This window comes from Littorina saxatilis, linkage group LG1, assembly GCF_037325665.1.
Source record: "Littorina saxatilis isolate snail1 linkage group LG1, US_GU_Lsax_2.0, whole genome shotgun sequence".
In the NCBI taxonomy this organism is placed as follows: domain Eukaryota; kingdom Metazoa; phylum Mollusca; class Gastropoda; order Littorinimorpha; family Littorinidae; genus Littorina; species Littorina saxatilis.
Genome location: NC_090245.1, coordinates 54,542,556 through 54,562,194, shown reverse-complemented (window position 1 = coordinate 54,562,194; position 19,639 = coordinate 54,542,556). Strand labels below are relative to the sequence as shown.

The 19,639-nt window shown below is 40.9% G+C and overlaps 1 protein-coding gene across 1 annotated transcript; it reads left to right on the top strand.

Annotated features, from left to right (window-relative positions):
• Nucleotides 1-2,962: 2,962 nt before the first annotated feature.
• On the top strand, nt 2,963-15,485 carry LOC138974120 (uncharacterized). The gene is made up of 5 exons (XM_070346814.1): nt 2,963-3,429; nt 4,895-5,111; nt 5,537-6,082; nt 8,270-8,442; nt 11,547-15,485. The coding sequence occupies exons 3-5, from the start codon at nt 5,983-5,985 to the stop codon at nt 11,808-11,810; spliced, it is 537 nt and encodes a 178-aa protein (XP_070202915.1). The 5' UTR covers nt 2,963-3,429; nt 4,895-5,111; nt 5,537-5,982; the 3' UTR covers nt 11,811-15,485.
• Nucleotides 15,486-19,639: the final 4,154 nt, after the last annotated feature.

Below are 19,639 nucleotides of genomic sequence, written 5' to 3'. Positions count from 1 at the left end.
GGGAGAGAGAGAGAGAGAGACGGAGGGGGAGAGAGCTCGAGAGAGAGAGAGGGAGGGAGGGAGGGAGGGAGAGAGAGATAGAGAGAGAGATAGAGAGAGAGAGAGGCACATAGAGGCACAGAGAGAGACGGAGGGAGAGAGAGACGGAGCGAGACAGAGAGAGAGAGAGAGAGAGAGACGGAGGGGGAGAGAGAGAGAGAGAGGGAGGGAGAGAGAGAGAGAGAGAGAGAGAGAGAGAGAGAGAGAGAGAGAGAGAGAGAGAGAGAGAGAGAGAGAGAGAGAAAGGGAGACAGACAGACAGACAGACAGACAGAACAGATTGCTGACTCGCATAATTTTGATCACTCTCATCCAAATTGAAATTGATTTTCTCATAAATGTCAAGGTTTCGTTCATTCTCAACATCGGATGATTCGGATTCTGTTTATGGCTGTATTGCGCAATGTGGCGGGTAGGTGTTGAACACGCGAAGCTTTGAAGATCACAATCGTTTACTGGAAAACATCTGGCTCTTGATAAGTATATAAGTGGAAGCTGGTCGCGACAGTGTCGCTTTCACAAGCCGCGACAAAAGAGCAGACCACTAAGCATTGGTCCACTTACTCATTTACGACTCAGGGAACAGCCGATGTGACATACTCATCGGCATCTCAGATCTGAATAAGTTAAGTACGTGTGGAAAAATTTACACAGAAAATAGGAAATTCAAAAGCGGCGATCCTGTTATTGTCTCTTCTCTGATGAAGTTAGCGCGGGAAACCCCCCCCCCATTTATCGAGTTTAAAAAAAAGAAGATCTTATATCAATTCAATTCATTTAAATTCTGTCTGTTGGGGGCATCGTCACCGCTATACAAAATGATATAGTAATGACAAATAAATAAGCAAACGCTAAGATTGAGACTTATTACTTTGTTTTTATATCGATTACCCCAGACGGATACCGCGTGATCGAAACAAACATATTTTACGTTTGTCATTTCCTTTAATCGTCGACAGTTACACCCAAAAGAGGGGCACACAGAGGCAGAGAAAGAGGGGGAGACAGAGAGAGGCACACAGAGGCACAGAGAGAAAGACGGAGGGAGAGAGAGAGAGAGAGACGGAGGGAGAGAGAGAGAGAGAGAGAGAGAGAGAGACGGAGGGAGAGAGAGAGAGAGAGAGAGACGGAGGGAGAGAGAGAGAGAGACGGAGGGGGGGGGGGGAGAGCTCTAGAGAGAGGGAGGAAGGGAGAGAGAGAGAAAAGAGGGGCACAAAGAGGCAGAGAAGGAGAGAGAGGAAGTGAGAGAGAGAGGAACAAAGAGACAGCGAGAGAAAGAGAGAGAGAGAGGGGCACAAACATTCAGAGAGAGAGGGAGAGAGAGAGAGAGGCATATAGGGCGAGAGAGCTCTAGAGAGAGAGAGAGAGCTCTAGAGAGAGAGAGAGGGGGGGGAGAGAGAGAAGCACAATGAGGCACAGAGAGAGTATTGGTACAGACTTCGGTATTGCATTTCAGCTTGGTGGCTTGAAAATTAATTAATGACTTTGGTCATTAAAAATCTGAAAATTGTTAAAAAAATATTTTTTATATAAAACGATCCAAATTTACATTCATCTTATTCTTCATCACTTTCTGATTCCAAAAACATATAAATATGTTATATTTGGATTAAAAACAAGCTCTGAAAATTAAATATATAAAAATTATTATCAAAATTAAATTTTCGAAATCAATTTAAAAACACTTTCAGTTTATTCCTTGTCGGTTCCTGATTCCAAAAACTTATAGATATATGTTTGGATTAAAACACGCTCAGAAAGTTAAAACGAAGAGAGGTACAGAAAAGCGTGCTATACTTCTTAGCGCAACTACTACCCCGCTCTTCTTGTCAATTTCACTGCCTTTGCAACGAGCGGTGGACTGACGATGTTACGAGTATACGGTCTTGCTGAAAAATTGCATTGCGTTCAGCTTCTTTCTGTGAGTTCGACAGCTTGACTAAATGTTGTATTTTCGCCTTACGCGACTTGTTTTATTTTGAGGTAATCGATAATAGCGTGGCATGAAAAACAATTTTGTGAAAACCCGGCGGTGAAAACATATCGCTCCAATGAATGCTGTCCATCATGTGCGAGGCCGGGAAAAATGTTACACGTACGTATCGCATGAAAACGAAAAGTGTGAAGAGAAAACTGAAACTGAAAGGAATTAAAGCGGAGAAGTCGGTAACTCAGTCAACCAACCTCTAATAAAGTGACAAATAGTACTACACTATCGACTACTAAGGTTCATTTGCTTTTGTAACCAAGAAATTAGTTTTTGTTTTTAACGGCGCCATTAAGTTAAAAGAAATGCATCTTTTCTGGTTCACATTTAAATATTCAGCATTTACATTTAACGTATACTGCATCCCGGTATCAGCATGCTTTTAAACACAATAAAATAAAAACAGCAAACCATGAACATAAGTTAATGTCCTTGTAAATCTGTTTTGCTTCTTTCTTTATTTGTGTGGGGTGGTTTTTTTTTCGTGTTTATTTTTGGGGGAGTATTTTATTGTTCCTCAAAAGCACTTTGGTCAATACCCCTTTAACTTTGAACTACCATTCAGTTTTAGGACTGAGTGCAAATCTTTTATTTTTGGACAACAACATGCACTGTTGGCGTTGATGTACAAAATTGATGATTGAGTACGTGTGTGTCGCCTAATAATAAATATTGACCACCATCAACTCAACTGAGAACATAAAAGGTAAAGGCTAATTTGATTAATTCAGATTGGTGAAAATAACCTATAACTATTCCTCTAGCTTTCAAAAAAAAAAATCATTTCATTTTCATTTTCACCAGTTTCCATTTCAGGCTTTGTCCCATCGCTGGGAAGTTCGGGTCGCTCCGTTATTTTTTACATTTAGTCAAGTTTTGATAATTTCTTTGACTTAAAACTTGGTATAAAGTCAGATAATGTTGTGAAGATACTATATATATATAAAATATTACATGTACATGCTTTAGTTTGAGGTCGCGCAAGGTAGTGCAAGGTCGCGTGTGGTCGCGTGCGGTCGCGTGGTAATTAGTCAGACAGCTTTTGTGACGTCGAAAGCCGGAAAGGCAACACCGCGACCTGTGTGCACACTTCGAACTTTGAAGAGGACAACTTTTATTTGTCAATCACATAAAGTGGAAAATGGGATTTTCAAACACTCTTAAACTTAAAACCGGAGCAGTACCGACCATTCGTCCAGCAAAGTAACCCACCACCAGTAACCAATTACTCAGTACTCCGCCGCTGGACTACAGACGTTCGGATGAACCCAGTCCACATCAAGAAAGAAGAAGAAGAAGAAGAAAGCTCTGCGTCAAAAATGTCGGGGCACCCAAGGAGAAACAAAACTCAAAAGTCACTTTGAAAGTGACTCGAAACCCGTGTGTCGTCGACGAACTGCGAGGTAGGTATAGAACTCAAGATGTCGCCTTATAATTTCCTCTGTCCTCTGTCCCCCCTATATTGACTCTACACTGTTTGTTCCAAAAATGCTCTCTCAGACCTACTTTTTTTTTCGCAACACGAGTAAGTCTACTCTAATTTTTTTCAAACTTTAGATGAATAACTTTCCTCTGGGGAGTGACCTGACACAGTGAGTGAGTGACAGGAAATACAGTTTTCATCTAGATCAGTAGAAGTGATACATTCATGTAACTTGTAAGGAACATTTTCTGCAAATCAGTTTATCCATGCACAGGCATCAGATTCAAACAACTTACAAGTCACCATGCCAGTCAGCTGTTCAGTATCACATTGTCCCATCCCCAGATGTTCGGCTTTGGATTGATTTAGATCCCCATATATATGCAGTGATGTACATTTTTCTAGCAGCCTTTAGGACAATTGTCCTGAAGACTGAAAATCAATAGGACACAGTGTCCTGAGATTGCAATTTCAATAGGACAAAAACACGACTCGTAAAACCGCATTTAAAAAGATTTTTCAGTTTAAATTCTCGGTTGACGTTGTTGTTGGTTCAGCTGAAGCCACAGTGGCTGGCGAACGCAGCATGGACATCAATGTCTGCTGATTTTTTATCTGCTTTGAGCTTTGTTTTTCCGGACCCATGTCGTTTCTCTTTCGTTTTATTTTCGTTCGAACGCACAACGGTTTTTCCGGATATTATGACGAAAAGTAATGCCTTGCGCATGTGCGAACATGCACGGGTGGTTCCCATTGATTTAAACGATTTATTGCTGAGCCAATGAATGCACTCGAGGCACCATATGGGTTCGGTTTTCTTTTTTTTCTTCTTGATCCAACTTGAGGATAAATTAATTCAAAGAATCAGATCCCATATATGGTGCCTCGTTCACCCAACAAACTGGTCACACGCAGTGCATACTTTCGCTTGGCAAAACCGAAACCAGCTTTCCTCACGCAGTGTTTACTTTCGCTTGGCAAAACCGAAACAAGCTTTCCTCTTGAAAATTGAACAGTCCGCATGTCCGCTTCATTGTCAAAAACGATCGGACCCTTGACCACTTCTTCTGTAGGTTAATCGGACTTGTGTCCTGCTGGAGTTAAAGCTATAGGTCCTGGGGAAATTGGATCGGTCAGAGACCGGAGACCGACTAAAATGTACATCACTGTATATGTTTTGTCAATTTGTGCCAGTGCCACTCTTTTTCAGAACATATGTGATATAATATGTTTGTTAGAATTGATCAGTGTAGGCTAGGTGAACTTTGGTTAAAGAAGATAAAAGTAAATCAGGGATTATAAAATGGCAAGCGATTCCCAGAGCGCGGCGATTCACTGAGCGCGGCGCGTTGTGCAGCGCAGCGATTCCCAGAGCGCGGCTACTGCTGTCACATTGTTTTGTAATTATCAATTATCAGCAATCTGCAATGTCATTTGTTCTTCAGATGTTTCTGCCATTGCCGAAACCAAGGATGTCAGCGTCCAATGCAATCTGATCAACGCCCCACCTCAAAACGCAATGCGGTTCTAACCCTAAAGTGTAGGAACAGATGAGAGTGTGGGGAAGGAAGAACGAAAAGGCGAACGACAGCGCGCTGCAGCTGCGGAAGAGGACGAGCCTGCTGACGAGGATGGAGGTGAACCAGAAGATCCGCAGTTCTTGTAAGTTTTCAATAGACATAGATTCTCTACATTTTAAAATGTAAGACAGAAGTCAAGGGTTACTTTGGGTGACAGTCAGCTATTTTTTAGCTGCTATCATTGTGTCCTTTGTTTTTGTCTTTCTCTCTCTGGTCTCTATCTCACTGGCCATAACCCTTTTTTGTCTATTAAATGGGTGAAAAACACCATAAACATGTCAAACATTTTTGTTGTGACATTATTTAGCTTAATTTCTCATCACAAGTAAGAAGCTGATTTCATCTTAAAATTTTTTTTTATACTGGATTTCACTGTCATTGCGACATGTATAACATGTAGTAATTATATCCATAGCACTAGCAGTGAATTTGTGCTTGTGTATGGCACATGTAGTTTCCATAGTAACCCTTTATGTGCTAAGAAAGTGTATAACCTGTGTGTTTTAGGAATGCTCCTGAGCCGAGACCCAGCCCCGACCTGGAAGACAAGTACATTGTCTTCCAGGCAAACTTGATGCAGCTGTTAGAGAGTTGTCCTCGATGCTCTCACCCTGCGAAGGCCTTCATATCGAAGACAGTGGGATCTTGCATCCACGTCCGACAAGACTGCTCCAAGTGCTGTTTCTTCAGAGAGTGGACCAGCCAACCGTTCATAAAGCAGATGCCCTGCGGGAACCTGCTCCTGTCATCAGCTGTTGTGCTCTCTGGCTGCAGCCCGACAAAAATTCTCCGGCTGTTTTACCTGCACAATGTGCGTTACATTTTGGAGAGCACGTTCTTCTGGCATCAGCGGCACTTCATTTTTCCTATAGTGGAAAGAAAATGGAAACGGGAGCAGTCAGAGCTCATCTCGCAGCTTCAGGACGAGAGAGGAAGTCTAGAGCTGATTGGTGATGGGCGGTCAGATAGCCCAGGACACTGTGCCAAATATGGCACATACACTCTCATCGAACAGGGACTGGGGAAAGTCCTGGATATATACAGATTGTGCAGGTAAGAAAGATATTTAGGCGTTTCAGTGTCTCATACTCATAGACGCATCAAGGTAACTAATTACAATCAAAGTTTTGTAGAGAGGCATTTTTTTTCTTCAAAAATATTAACAGTAAGGCCAAAAAAAAAAAATTGTCTGTTTAGGGTAACCCGACCGACCCTATCGATTTGGCGCCGACCCAAAAACTTTTTTTTGATTTCAAAAAAAAAAAAAGAAAAAAAAGAGGTAAAAATGCTAAAAAAAAGACATTTGGCGTTTCTTTCTCTCCCTTTCTCTCTGTTTTATTTATACGTTAGTTTTGAAACATGTATTCATCAAATATAAGAAGTGAATGTTCAGCCATCATAGCATTTACCAAAAAAAAAAAAAAAAAAAAAAAAAAAATACCTACCTACCGACCCTACTTTTTCTGGTCATGTTACCCTAAACAGACAATTTTTTTTTTTTGGCCTAATGCATACCCAGTTCAAATCTTTTTTTTTAATCTGAATTTGACTCCTAGTTATCAACCAACCCCCACCCCACCCCAATCTCCCCCCTGACTCACCCGAGTAATTGGTGAGTGGGATTCCTTTGTGTCCGTCTTTTAGACCGAGTTGGATTTTCAGCGACTGCTTTTGACAATTGACATTTGAACTTGTCATGTACATGCCCGTTGAAACTATGTGCACGCTTAACTGGAAGTAGAACAACTCTAGATATAAACTGTGACGAATGCGATATTAAATAAAAGAGGGCAGGGAATCAAAATTCCTGATAACACGACGGTGCACAACCGATGTGCAGTGAAACCCGTTCATATTTGTTTGCAAACTGTCAGAAACTTTGGCAATAACATTATTAAACGAATAAAATGAGTGCCGGCTGCCGTAGCCGAAACAGTCGGCGGTCGTAACAGAAAAGTGGGGCGGCCGTATCAATGCATCGCTGGCAGTCGTAACTGCTAGCACGGCGACGCGTACCAAAAAAATACACATGCTCTTTTCCTCAGCCGATGACACAAACACACTTGCATATTGGGACACTGCTATTGATGCATTTCAGTTATGATACATCACATTACCTGATCGAATGACCGTTGTTGCTTCAAGCCTCTTGTAATCTCCACCATTTAAAAAGAAATCCCCAAATCGAACAATTTCAGCAAATACGACGCTGTCACAAATCTAAAACAGAAGCCTCAAAAATTAAATCGATAACATGTTAATCTTTTGCTGGCTTCGATAATTACGCGGCAATAATTATTAGTTTGGAAGTTACACACCTTTCGGGCTCGAAACCTTGCTGACTATGGGACTGCAGAATGCTATCGTAACAAACGGCGATTTTTGAGTCACTTGAGAAAAAGTGACTCTATGTAATCGGTCAGTGTTAGTCTGTCCGGCCGGCCGGCCGGCCGGCCGTCCGTAGACACCACCTTAACGTTGGACTTTTCTCGGAAACTATCAAAGCGATCGGGCTCATATTTTGTTTAGTCGTGACCTCCAATGACCTCTACACTTTAACGATGGTTTCGTTGACCTTTGACCTTTTTCAAGGTCACAGGTCAGCGTCAAAGGAAAAATTAGACATTTTATATCTTTTCTCGGAAACTATCAAAGCGATCGGGCTCATATTTTGTTTAGTCGTGACCTCCAATGACCTCTACACTTTAACGATGGTTTCGTTGACCTTTGACCTTTTTCAAGGTCACAGGTCAGCGTCAAAGGAAAAATTAGACATTTTATATCTTTGACAAAGTTCATCGGATGTGATTGAAACTTTGTAGGATTATTCTTTACATCAAAGTATTTACATCTGTAGCCTTTTACGAACGTTATCAGAAAAACAAGGGAGATAACTAGCCTTTTCTGTTCGGCAACACACAACTTAACGTTGGGCTTTTCTCGGAAACTATAAAAGTGACCGGGCTCAAATTTTATGTGAACGTGACTCATTGTGTTGTGAATAGCAATTTCTTCCTGTCCATCTGATGCCTCATATAATATTCAGAACTGCGAAAGTGACTCGATCGAGCGTTTGCTCTTCTTGTTTCTGTCGTAACACTTTCCCCGGCGTGTGGCTGGGACTGGGAGACCTGTAACTTTAATTGTAAATAGTACAGACATGGGTAAACTGTCAGATGATTTTGAATAAAATGAACACTGTGATCAGCATATTTTAATGCAATTTTCTGTTCTTTACAGGAGATGTCATCCAGTGGCCACCAAAATGTGACCTGGCTCGATTAGCTGGGAAATGGGCAGCCCGAGCTGGTTTCCCGGGCGTAGTTGGAGCGATTGATGGGACCTACATAAAGATACCAGGAACCAGGGATGCGTACATCTGCCGTAAAGGTTTCCCAGCGATGCATCTCCAGGTAACAGATTTGATCACTTTCTGTTTCAGATACGTGGATTGTTAACGTTGGCAGAACTGAAAGGTTGGAGGACCTGACCATTATGGTGCCTGTGTATTTATTCCCTATTGAAATACTGGAGTAACACTGGCAGTGTCATTTCATAATTGGAATCTACTGTAATTTTAAGTCACTATTTGAATCTTTGAATTTAAAGACAAGTATTTAACGGCACAGTGCGCCTCCCGTAAACCATCACAGATACTGTCAGGCTTTTACACACAGTATAAACAACCTTCATTATGAACGCTCACCAAAGGGAACATCCTAGGTGCCTTACGTAAAGAGGCTGAACGAGTAATTTTCAAAGATTTAATGTTGCGGATTGTCTTCAAGACAATCGGACCGAGACCGGCACGGTTGGCCTAGTGGTAAGGCGTCCGCCCTGTGATCGGGAGGTCGTGGGTTCGAACCCCGGCCGGGTCATACCTAAGACTTTAAAATTGACAATCTAGTGGCTGCTCCGCCTGGCGTCTGGCATTATGGGGTTAGTGCTAGGACTGGTTGGTCCGGTGTCAGAATAATGTGACTGGGTGAGACATGAAGCCTGTGCTGCGACTTCTGTCTTGTGTGTGGCGCACGTTATATGTCAAAGCAGCACCGCCCTGATATGGCCCTTCGTGGTCGGCTGGGCGTTAAGCAAACAAACAAACAAAAATCGGACCGAGGTGCGTTTTGGCGCTAGACCTAACTTTTAAAATCAAAATAATAAATTGACAGCGTGTTACACAAACATTCTTAAATCATAAAATAAATATTTTTTTCATCAAGACAAGATCATTAAAACTCGAAGTATTTGAAGTTAAAATAAGGAACGCCCAGAAGCAGGTTCACGTAAGGTTCGCCAGTTCCTGTGAATAGTCAAAAGTCATCGCGAGGGTTCTTGTGAACCACAGCCGTTTGTTTAGTGCATAGTCAGAGGTACATAATAACGTGCTATTGCAGACAAGCTCACAGCGAGTCGCATTCAAATTCCTGACGACTGCTTTGTCAAAAAGGGAAACTGGAATAACAGAGTTCACGATGTCGATGGCTCCGGGGTAAGATAAACCATGCAAAACAATTTTTGTGTGAAAATTGCTCGCTCTTTACGGTAAGCACCTAGGATGTTCTAAAGCGGTGAGTGTTTCAATGAAAGGGTGTTTGTACTGTGTGTAAAAGCCTGACAGTATCTGTGATGGTTTACGTGAGAAATATTAAATGTTTAAACCGATATTGGGAGTTCAGACAAGTTTGAATTATGATGGTGTGTGGATTAATTCCAAGAAAACCATCATGAAAATGTACCTACGCCTCGTTTCTCTGACTTTTCTTTTTCTGTTGTTAGATCTATACATGTCATATACCGCTACCCCCCGCGGGTTAGGGGGAAGAATTTACCCGATGCTCCCCAGCATGTCGTAAGAGGCGACTAACGGATTCTGTTTCTCCTTTTACCCTTGTTAAGTGTTTCTTGTATAGAATATAGTCAATTTTTGTAAAGATTTTAGTCAAGCAGTATGTAAGAAATGTTAAATCCTTTGTACTGGAAACTTGCATTCTCCCAGTAAGGTATATTGTACTACGTTGCAACTATGCAAGCCCCTGGAGCAAATTTTTGATTAGTGCTTTTGTGAACAAGAAACTATTGACAGGTGGCTCTATCCCATCTTCCTCCCCCCCCCCCCCCCCCCCCTTTTCCCCGTCGCGATATAACCTTGAATGGTTGAAAACGACGTTAAACACCAAATAAAGAAAGAAAAAAAGAACATATACCGCTTTTAGTGAAAGTTGAGGCAGCACTTTCTGATCAAATTTATTAAAAATTTGTTCAAGCATTTCTTGACTAAGCATGGATAATCACACCGGGGACTGTGTTCCGCCTTATTTCAGCCGGGCTTGTTGTTACTCCGTTTTGAGCTGGGCTTGGTGTCACGCAAATGTCAGTGTCTGCACTAAAGTACAAACTATGTCTTCTAAAAAAACCTCATTTCCAGGAACGGATGTTTTTAGCACTAACCTAAGTAATTTGTCTCTCTATTGGTGTTATTTTTATCTGACAAGGTTTATTATGTGACCCCCATCGGCTTGAAATACGTGCAGGTTGTCGCTTTTTGGGCAAAAAAGCTGATCAAACTCAAGAAATGATAAGCAACGGTATCATGTTATGGTTTTTCTGTATCATAAGTTTGTTCTATAGTTTCTTGCTGTTATGCTGATGCATTTTCCCGAACCTGCTTTAAGGCGTTGAGGCACGAAAAGTAAAACCAAAACCCATGTCAGGCGAGTTTTGTTCCGCGCTGGACACCCAGAACAAAAGCAAGCCCAGTGGCAGTGCGGAACGCAGACAAAAATGCAGGAGGCCCAGCGCGGAACAAAACGTACACCACTTGCTTGTTTTGATTGCTTCTTATGACATAGTGAGGACGCATTGAAGCACGCAATTGATACAGATGATTATAGCTTTACCCAAAATAGTAAAAATACAGGAATATTTGTTGTTCAAATCCATCTTTGAGAGAAATTTATGTTGAACCTTCATTTTTCACTAAAAAACCTGCATGTATGCCTTCCATTTGGCTATTGTCAATTAACCAGGTAAGCAAAAGACGTTTTTAGCTGTCTACAAAGAAAACAATTATTCCCCTTTCTACTGACATTCATCAATTTTAGCTTAAATCAGTGTGAAAGTCATAGTTTGTGTTTTTATGAAGACACTTTCGTTTGCGTGACACTGAGCCCGGCTGAAAACGGAGTAACAACGAGCCCGGCTGAAATAAGGCGGAACACAGTCCTCGGTGTGATAATGGGGATGTTTACCCTTCAAAAACATGATTTTTTTTATTGTTCTTTATCATTTCATATATGCATGTCATGGTTACGCTGAAAATGCACTCAATGATAAATGAATTATATGGGACAGTAGGCACCTCATTCACATGTTCTGCAGAGGAGCTGTGCTCAGCTCAGTCTTATGGTTTAGGCTAGCGAAGCATTAGGATATATACATGTAGCCTCTGTTGTGGTTGGTTTTTAGTTTCAGGCTGATAGATTATTTTTATATTGATTTACGCGACTTGTTTCAGGTTGTATGCGACAAAGACCTCCTCTTTCTGGATGTGTTTACGGGTTACACTGGGTCCGTGCATGACAGCCGAGTTTTCCCCAACTCAGATCTCCATGGAGTGTTGGAGTCTGACGCAAGTAAGCTGCCTCCAGAGTACCATATGATCGGGGACTCGGCCTACCCTCAGTCTCCGCAAGTACCTGCTGGTTCCATTCCGCGACAACGGCCATCTGACCCCTGTGGAAACTGCCTACAACAGAGCCCAGGCAAGGACAAGAGTTGACGTGGAGCGGGCTATTGGTTTGTTGAAAGGAAAATTCCGCAGACTGAAGGATCTCGAGATGACGAACATCCGTGAAGTTCCAATGTTAATTTTTTCAGCATGTGTCCTACATAACTTTATCATTATAGAAAATGGCTTGGACGAGGACGACATTGACTTGTCGGAGAGTGAAGATGAAGACGAGGACGGAGGTCAATGTGGTGGTGATCACTGCATGTCTGCAACACAAAAAAGACTGGAAATTGCAAATGTTTTTTCTTGAGAACTGTTCTATGTGTTTCAAGGACGTGTCGTATACCGTATATCATTCTACGAGGCTGAATTGATTGTAGATAACAAGTACTGCCAGTGTGTATTGAGTTGCATGTTTTTATGTGTTTCGTAAATTTCCATTTAAATTTTAATGTGTAGAATTAACTGGGTAAAGGTTGGGTTCCTGGTGAGATCTTAATCTGACTCACAAGAAACATACTGCCAAATGTTCAAATATGAAACTAAGTTATTATTTCTTTTTTCAGTTCAATGACATTTTCGTTATAAGATGACCAGACGTACCAAATAACCAAAGATGCTAATTAAAAAATATGAGTTTACAAAAAGGGGGAGACAACCTAAGGGAGAAATGCGAGGCACTCTAACAGCTGAGCACAAAACCAAAACTAGAAGATAATATTTGTAAAATAACTGTGACTCTAAAACGATAGTACAATAATAAGCAACAAAGTTTAGAACATAATAACTGAAAAAAACCACAACACAACGTAGTAAATAAAACTACAGTGATTGAGAGTTAGTATCGCAAAACAATAAAATTATGGTTATCTTACACACAAACTTAAGTAATTGACGATGTTGAGAAGAAATTGATAGAAATTCCTCTGAATCAAACGCCATTAATTCCAAATGTTCTAGTTTAAAATTGGTTATAAAGCACTGATTGGTTAATTTAGATCAATGTCAATGATGACCAGCAAAGTCACTATCTTCCTAGTTCAATATGATAAGCATCATTGTCTGAAGCATACTGAATTTTGACCAGGATTGTGCTACTCATAAAATACACAAGCATATGTTTGCCACTCAATGATTATTCCCGCAGTGGGGCACTGCGGTTATGAAATTAAAGGCCCCTCCTGTTTTTGGAACCACAGGAGCTTTCTAGTTTGCTGTTAGGTAGATTTTTGGTTCCTCTTTCCTGTCATGCTCTCTTTTTCTTCATGAATTCTTTTCTTTTTTCTGCCTTCTTGCTCATTCACCTGTATTTTTTCCAAAAATCTCTTCTCTTGGCGCTTGTCTCGCGATTCATGTATAGTTTAATCTGTTAGTGTTCTGATGTAAGTCCAGCAGTAGATAGGTTAAGCCTATTTTAACATACTGGAAACTGGTAATCTTCCAGTAGGTATTAATTTAGTTTTACTAAAGCCTGCTGGGACACAAGTAATGGGTTAGTGCATTTGTAAACAGGAATCGCTTGACAAGTGGCCCCCTTCATCCCCCCCCTTCCTCGTCCTGATATGGCTCTGCGTAATCGGCTGGACGTTAAGCAACAAATAAACAAACAAACAAACTCAATGATTATACAGTGAGACTTGTCTCCACATATTGTTGTTAATCAATGAGCTATGTGTAGCTCCAACATAAACAACCAGAAGATTTACCTTCATTGTAAATGTTGTTCGTCCTTTGTTTTGGAAGATGACCGCAGACTCATGGTATGCTTGGATGTCTAGTCTGTCCATAAATAACTGATAAGCTTGTCCGGGCCAGGATTCCCGTTCCGCATGCGATTCTGCTACGCCATTATTGGAACTGAATATCAAGGTTTTTCAGAGAGGTTTTTAGTGTGTCCTTACAGATATATCTTTGCTTCGTCAAAAGAAACAACCTGCAGCGTACGGCAGCTGAAAATTAAAGGTACATATAGTTCAAACAATCATTCAACTGTATTTATTTGACCTTACACAGACTGTAGGAAGAGGCGAACCGTCTTGAACAAAAAAATTGTCCGCAGGAAGCGACTCCAAGAACACAGACGACTCGAAACTGAGTGACATACCTTGTAGTCTTTCTATGAAAGTAGTGGTCCAGTGAACGATACCTTCTGCCTGTGGTTTGACTTAGAGTTAGACTCTTTGAGGATGTTGATAATGACGCACGACACTGACAGACTACAGAGAGGGGGGGGGGGGGGGGGGGGGTGTGGACATTTTTGGGATTAAACACTGCCATGGAGTTTATTTTATAGGAATGTTTTTAAACCTAATCTCATTGTGTTCGTTTTGAATCAAAAGTCTCACTCCAAATTCCGACAATAAGTCAATATGTCCGCCGGGTATCGATATGGTTGCTACAAGGTTGCTTCGGTTACAATACGATGAATAATGTCGAGGAATTTGTGGCAAGTGGATTCAAGCTTACCAAGATACTATTTTCAACTTCCCATTCTGGAATAGTTGTTGGCATTTGTAATCATTGTCTCGTGTATGAAATCACGTCTATTTACAGTGGAACCCCTTTTAGACCCCCCTCCCCCTCCAGCCCCCTTCCTATTACAGACACCCCCCCCCTCCCCCCTTTCCTAATCCCATTTCAGCCCTTGCTTTGTTCAGATTTCCTTGTCGACAATGTCTGAACATGTATATGCCCTGATAAATTCTATGATCTTATTTTCCAAAATAAAGTCTAAAGAGGGTGTTCCACTGTAGCAGACACAGGCAATGTGTTGTCATATGAAAGGCAATTGTTGTTTTCAAAACAAAAGTACAGGTTACTCACATTTTTGGTGTCTGGTAAACACAAAACCATCACATCATACTCATAGTGGCAGAGTGGTGATCTACATGTATATATATATGTCTGATATTTGAAGAAAAATGGATGACAAAATAAACAACCTCTCTCACCACAACATCAAATTTATTTTCTTTTGCAGTTCTAAGAAAGTATTTTTGTGAATTAAGGTCCCAAGCACATAAATGCAGAACCTCAGGTTGGCCTATAATTATGTGTCAGGAAACAAAAAAATGACAAAAAAATTAGTTGGAATTCAAAAGTCTAGCTTTTTTAAAATTTTTATTTATATATTTTTTTGGAGGCCTTACAATATTTATTTGATGTAACACGCACTGAACATAATTATAACAGGAACAAAATCATTAGATTTAACCATATTTTTCATTTGCAACGAGTGTCATAATGTTTACCTTTCTTCGTACCATAATTCAAAATGGGGCTAGGGTTACGTTTTGTAAACTTGTGCACAAATTTAACGATCGATTTTGAATTTTTTTTATATTCTTTATTTTTTTTTATTTTTTTTTATTTTTATTTTTTTTAAATTCTTTTTTGATATCCTTTATTTTTTTATATATATTTTTTTCTACAATTTTTTTTTTTTTTTTTTTTTTTTTTTTGCAGTGTGTACAATTACAATGATTTTTTTTTTTTTTTTTAATTTTAATTTTTTTTTTTTTTTTTTCCAGTGTGACAATGATTTAAAAAAAAATTTGTTTTAAACTGCGAAAAAAAAAAGTGTGTGTGAACAGGGATTGTTACTGGTGTTATATCCGGACATACACAAAACACAAAAAGTAACTAAAAGTGTGTTTTTTCTCGACATTTTGCTAAATTGTAAAAATAAAGTCAAATTAAATTATTTATATGTATTTAACCTTATTTCAAGCCTCCATAGTTATTTTTGAGTGATTTTGAAGACTTGTTTTATTTCGACGTCGAGGTAAAATTTCATGTCGGAGTAAAGCTCAAAATTTCACGCGGGAGTCGAGGTATCCCACCATAAACACACACACACACACACACTGACACACACACGCACATATATACACACACATATACACACACTGGCACGAACACACACAGAGCTCAATCGGTGTACAAGCGTGTTTACAACACAACAACACCCAGACGGAGTCGTCGCTAAGCAGCAAGCAAGCAAGCACACGAGAAGGTAAAGTCAAATCAAAACAACACATGCGTTACTAGTTACATTCCGTGGCCACAGGCCATACAACTGACGTCCATGCAAACTTTCAGATCGCAAAGTATTACGTGTCGCGACCCCGCACCTTGAGAAAAATATTTATACGTGTGTTTCACTGGCAGGCCATTCTGAGAAAGGAAGACAAAATAGTGTGTATGCCCTCACGGCGTGTTACAATGTTCCTTTCGTTTAAAAAGAAAATTGCTTGGTTTTGCGTTCCGAGTCTGAGTAATTAAAACATTATGGTATGTAAAGGGTAATACTCCTGGCTAGACATCGTCTTAAATCGCCCCAAAAGCTACATAGTTGGGTTTGGGTTTAGAATAATGTCGCCACATTACAGTGACAAATGTCTTGAAATCAGCGATTGAACGTTCAATAATTGAAATTGTAAACGCGGGTACTCTTTGCAGACTCTAGTTCTCCGTGTACTGTGTCTCTGTTTTTAGCTACGTTCCACTTTTTCGCTCGTGACAGCAGTGAAAGTTAAACGCATTTGCTTGGTCATAAATCTAAGTTAATACATTCTCACGGGTTTTGTTATGTTCGCTGTATGTATGAATCGCTGCGGACATTGCACAAACAAAAGTCAATGAACAGAATCATGAAGTGCCGCAAAAGACTTGAAGTACATCATCGAAGCCTCTTTACATTGATTTATGTTAATAGTAAGTTGTAGAGCATTTTCCAATTTATTTTTGCGGGTATGTCTAAATTATTACACGGCACACACACACACACACACACACACACACACACACACACACACACACTGGGCTGGCACACACACACACTGGCACGTGTACACACACACACACCAAGCTCATTCGGTGTACAAGCGTGTTTACAACACAACAACAAACAGTCTTCACTAAGCAGCAAGCACACACACACACACACACACATGTACACACACACACACACACACACACACACACACACACACACACACACACACATATATATATATATATATATATATATATATATATATATACACACACACACTGCATATACACACACACACGCACAGACACAGACACACACAGACGTACAGGCTGCCCCTTTGAAACGCGTCTGACGGACGCCTTCATTTGTTACATGAAGAGGTACGTATGCGTATATTTTTGTATTAAGTTTTGTTTGCTATCAGCTCTGTGGGCAAACACATAGACTGGGGTATAGGCCGTGTGCTTAAGAAGTAATCGAACGGTTGAGGAGTCGACCGTTAAATGGCAGTTCAGTGCAAGGCGCAACGAACCAGGTGAAACTTACCAAGCGACACACGCCAATCTTCTATTGAGAAGGGTTGAATGGTAGGCCTACAAAGATAAAAGGAAATAATGACGAAGCAAACGAAGTGAGAGAGAGAGAGAGAGAGAGAGAGAGAGAGAGAGAGAGAGAGAGAGAGAGAGAGAGATAATACATAAAATAAAATAAAGAGAGAGAGAGAGAGAAAGAGAGAGAGAGAGAATACATAAAATAAAATAAAAAGAGAGAGAGAGAGAGAGAGAGAGAGAGAGAGAGAGAGAGAGAGAGAGAGAGAGAGAGAGAGAGAGAGAGAGAGAGAGAGAGTAGACCACAAGTTATTTTACTCAGTCGTGCGTCCTCACTGGATGTCTCTCTCTCAGTCTCTGTCTCTCTCAAACTTCGATGTCTGAACTCTCTTCTCTCCCCCTCTCTCATGCCCCTCTCTTTCACAGTCGCTGCAAATCACCCATATGCTTGATCATAGATTCTGAGTTTAAAAAGTAACACAATTAGAAATTATTGACCGTGACACTAGCGCAGAGCCACCCCCCTCTCTCTCACATTAACAACGAGGGGGGGGGGGGGGGGGGACCGCTGAGGTTTGCGCCAAATAAACAACCTCAGACTCGATTTTTTTGTCAATGATAGAATCATCGATGTCTTCAGTAACAAGTTCCAGTGCACGAAAGCCAAGGAAAGGATAAAAATACCATGGCCGTCAGTTCGTCTTAAACACATTAGCCATGCAATCACACGTACAAGTTTGAACACAGACAGGCACACAGACAAACAGACATACTCAGACACACACATACAGGCAGACAGGCAGACAGACATGCAGACGCACACACACACACACACACACACACACACACACACACACACACACACACACACACTACACACCATCACACACACACACACACGGATAGACAAAGCTATAACTGACGCAGAGGGGCACACTGAAAGACAAACTAAGACACATGCAGGCACACGCACACATAAAAAAACATATAGACACAGACAGAGATGATCGACTGACAGACGGACTGACAAACATAAAGTCAGACAGAGAGACAAAAAGACAGAAAAACACACAGGTAAACACACGCACTTACACGGCCCCCCAGATCAATTACAACTATGTCCTCTTTGACCGCAGCCCAGTCTGACAATTGAAATGCATAACAAGGGAAAAATAGGAGAGAACGAGAAGAAGAAGAAACTAGCTAGGACAAGGGAAAAATAAAGCAGTTTCTAATTAAAGATATCCTCTTTTTAATTTTTTTTTACCACCCATTCATGCATGATAAAACCGCAGCCTCGAGGCGTAGACTTCCAGACGATACATAAAAAAAGAGTAGAATACAGCTTACATTTATTCACCGTAGGCACAAATGGTACTGGGTGTGTGTGGTTCTCCACCCCTACTCAACTACGTGTCATGTGCCAGAAATTAATATGTAAAGCGCGGAGAGCACAGTTGTGGTTCGCGCTATATAAGCTTTCCATAATAAATAAATAAATTGGCACGGTGACAGTCTGTATGCCAAGAGGCACGTTTAACAACCAAGGACCAGTCTGGCTTTGGCGAGAAAAGGCGGCACTGAAAGCGAAAAGAAGAAAAGAAAGAGAAGTTAACAATAGGACCATTCTTCCAACTTCAAAGGAGTGTCGAGGAGTCATGCGCGGTACGGCGACCAAAAACGGCCAGATTAAACGAGATAAAAAGAACGCATGAATAGTAACAGAGCCAGGGAGAATGAAATCAAGCGAGTGGGTTTTACTGGAGGATTAAACAAAGGCTGATTGCAGATTGGGCTCTGCACCTTTGACATTATAAACACTCGCGCAGTGAACACGATTTACTTTATTTTATTAAAGTTGTTCAAAAAACGGCTTTTATTCGAAGCGTTCTTGACTGGAACCGTGAGGTTAGACCTGTCTGGAACAGGGGCTGGTTGGGGTTGAGAGTGGCGGTTGCGTAGGGTGTGGTGGGGTTGGAGGTGTCGATGGTTGTGAGTGCTTGTGTCAGGGGACAGGACAATTAACCCTTTGACTCTGACACTGCATATTTAAAGTTCAAGAGATGGCTGTACATGATGTGTGTTGTACATGTCACAGTGGCACAGTTTGCGCGCGCGTGTGTGTGTGCGTGTGTGTGTGTGTGTGTGTGTGTGTGTGTGTGTGTGTGTGTGTGCGTGTGTGTGTGTGTGTGTGTGTGTGTATGTATGTGTGTATCTTCCAATGTTGATTGTACATGATTTATTGTGTATCTATCTTCATGGTATTGTCCATAAGTTAGTGGCTAATGTGTTGTGAGTTTATTGTTACGTTATTTTGCTAGAATGTATATGCATATGATGTTAAGTTAATTAAATAGTATGTTCTTATGCATAGTTGATATGTAAAGCGCGGAGAGCATGGACTACTGTGGTTCGCGCTATATAAGCTGACATTATTATTATTATCATTTTAACCAGGCCATTCGGTGTGTGCAAAGAAAAAGACGCCAGAGAGAGAGAGAGAGAGAGAGAGAGAGAGAGAGAGAGAGAGAGAGAGAGAGAGAGAGAGAGAG

Excerpts from the sequence above, each read along its gene's own strand:
- LOC138974120 (XM_070346814.1), top strand. The coding sequence starts at position 5,983 with ATGGGCGGTCAGATAGCCCAGGACACTGTGCCAAATATGGCACATACA. Across the intron at positions 6,083-8,269 it reads GATATATACAGATTGTGCAG|GAGATGTCATCCAGTGGCCA; the intron begins GTAAGAAAGATA and ends TGTTCTTTACAG. Across the intron at positions 8,443-11,546 it reads TCCCAGCGATGCATCTCCAG|GTTGTATGCGACAAAGACCT; the intron begins GTAACAGATTTG and ends GACTTGTTTCAG.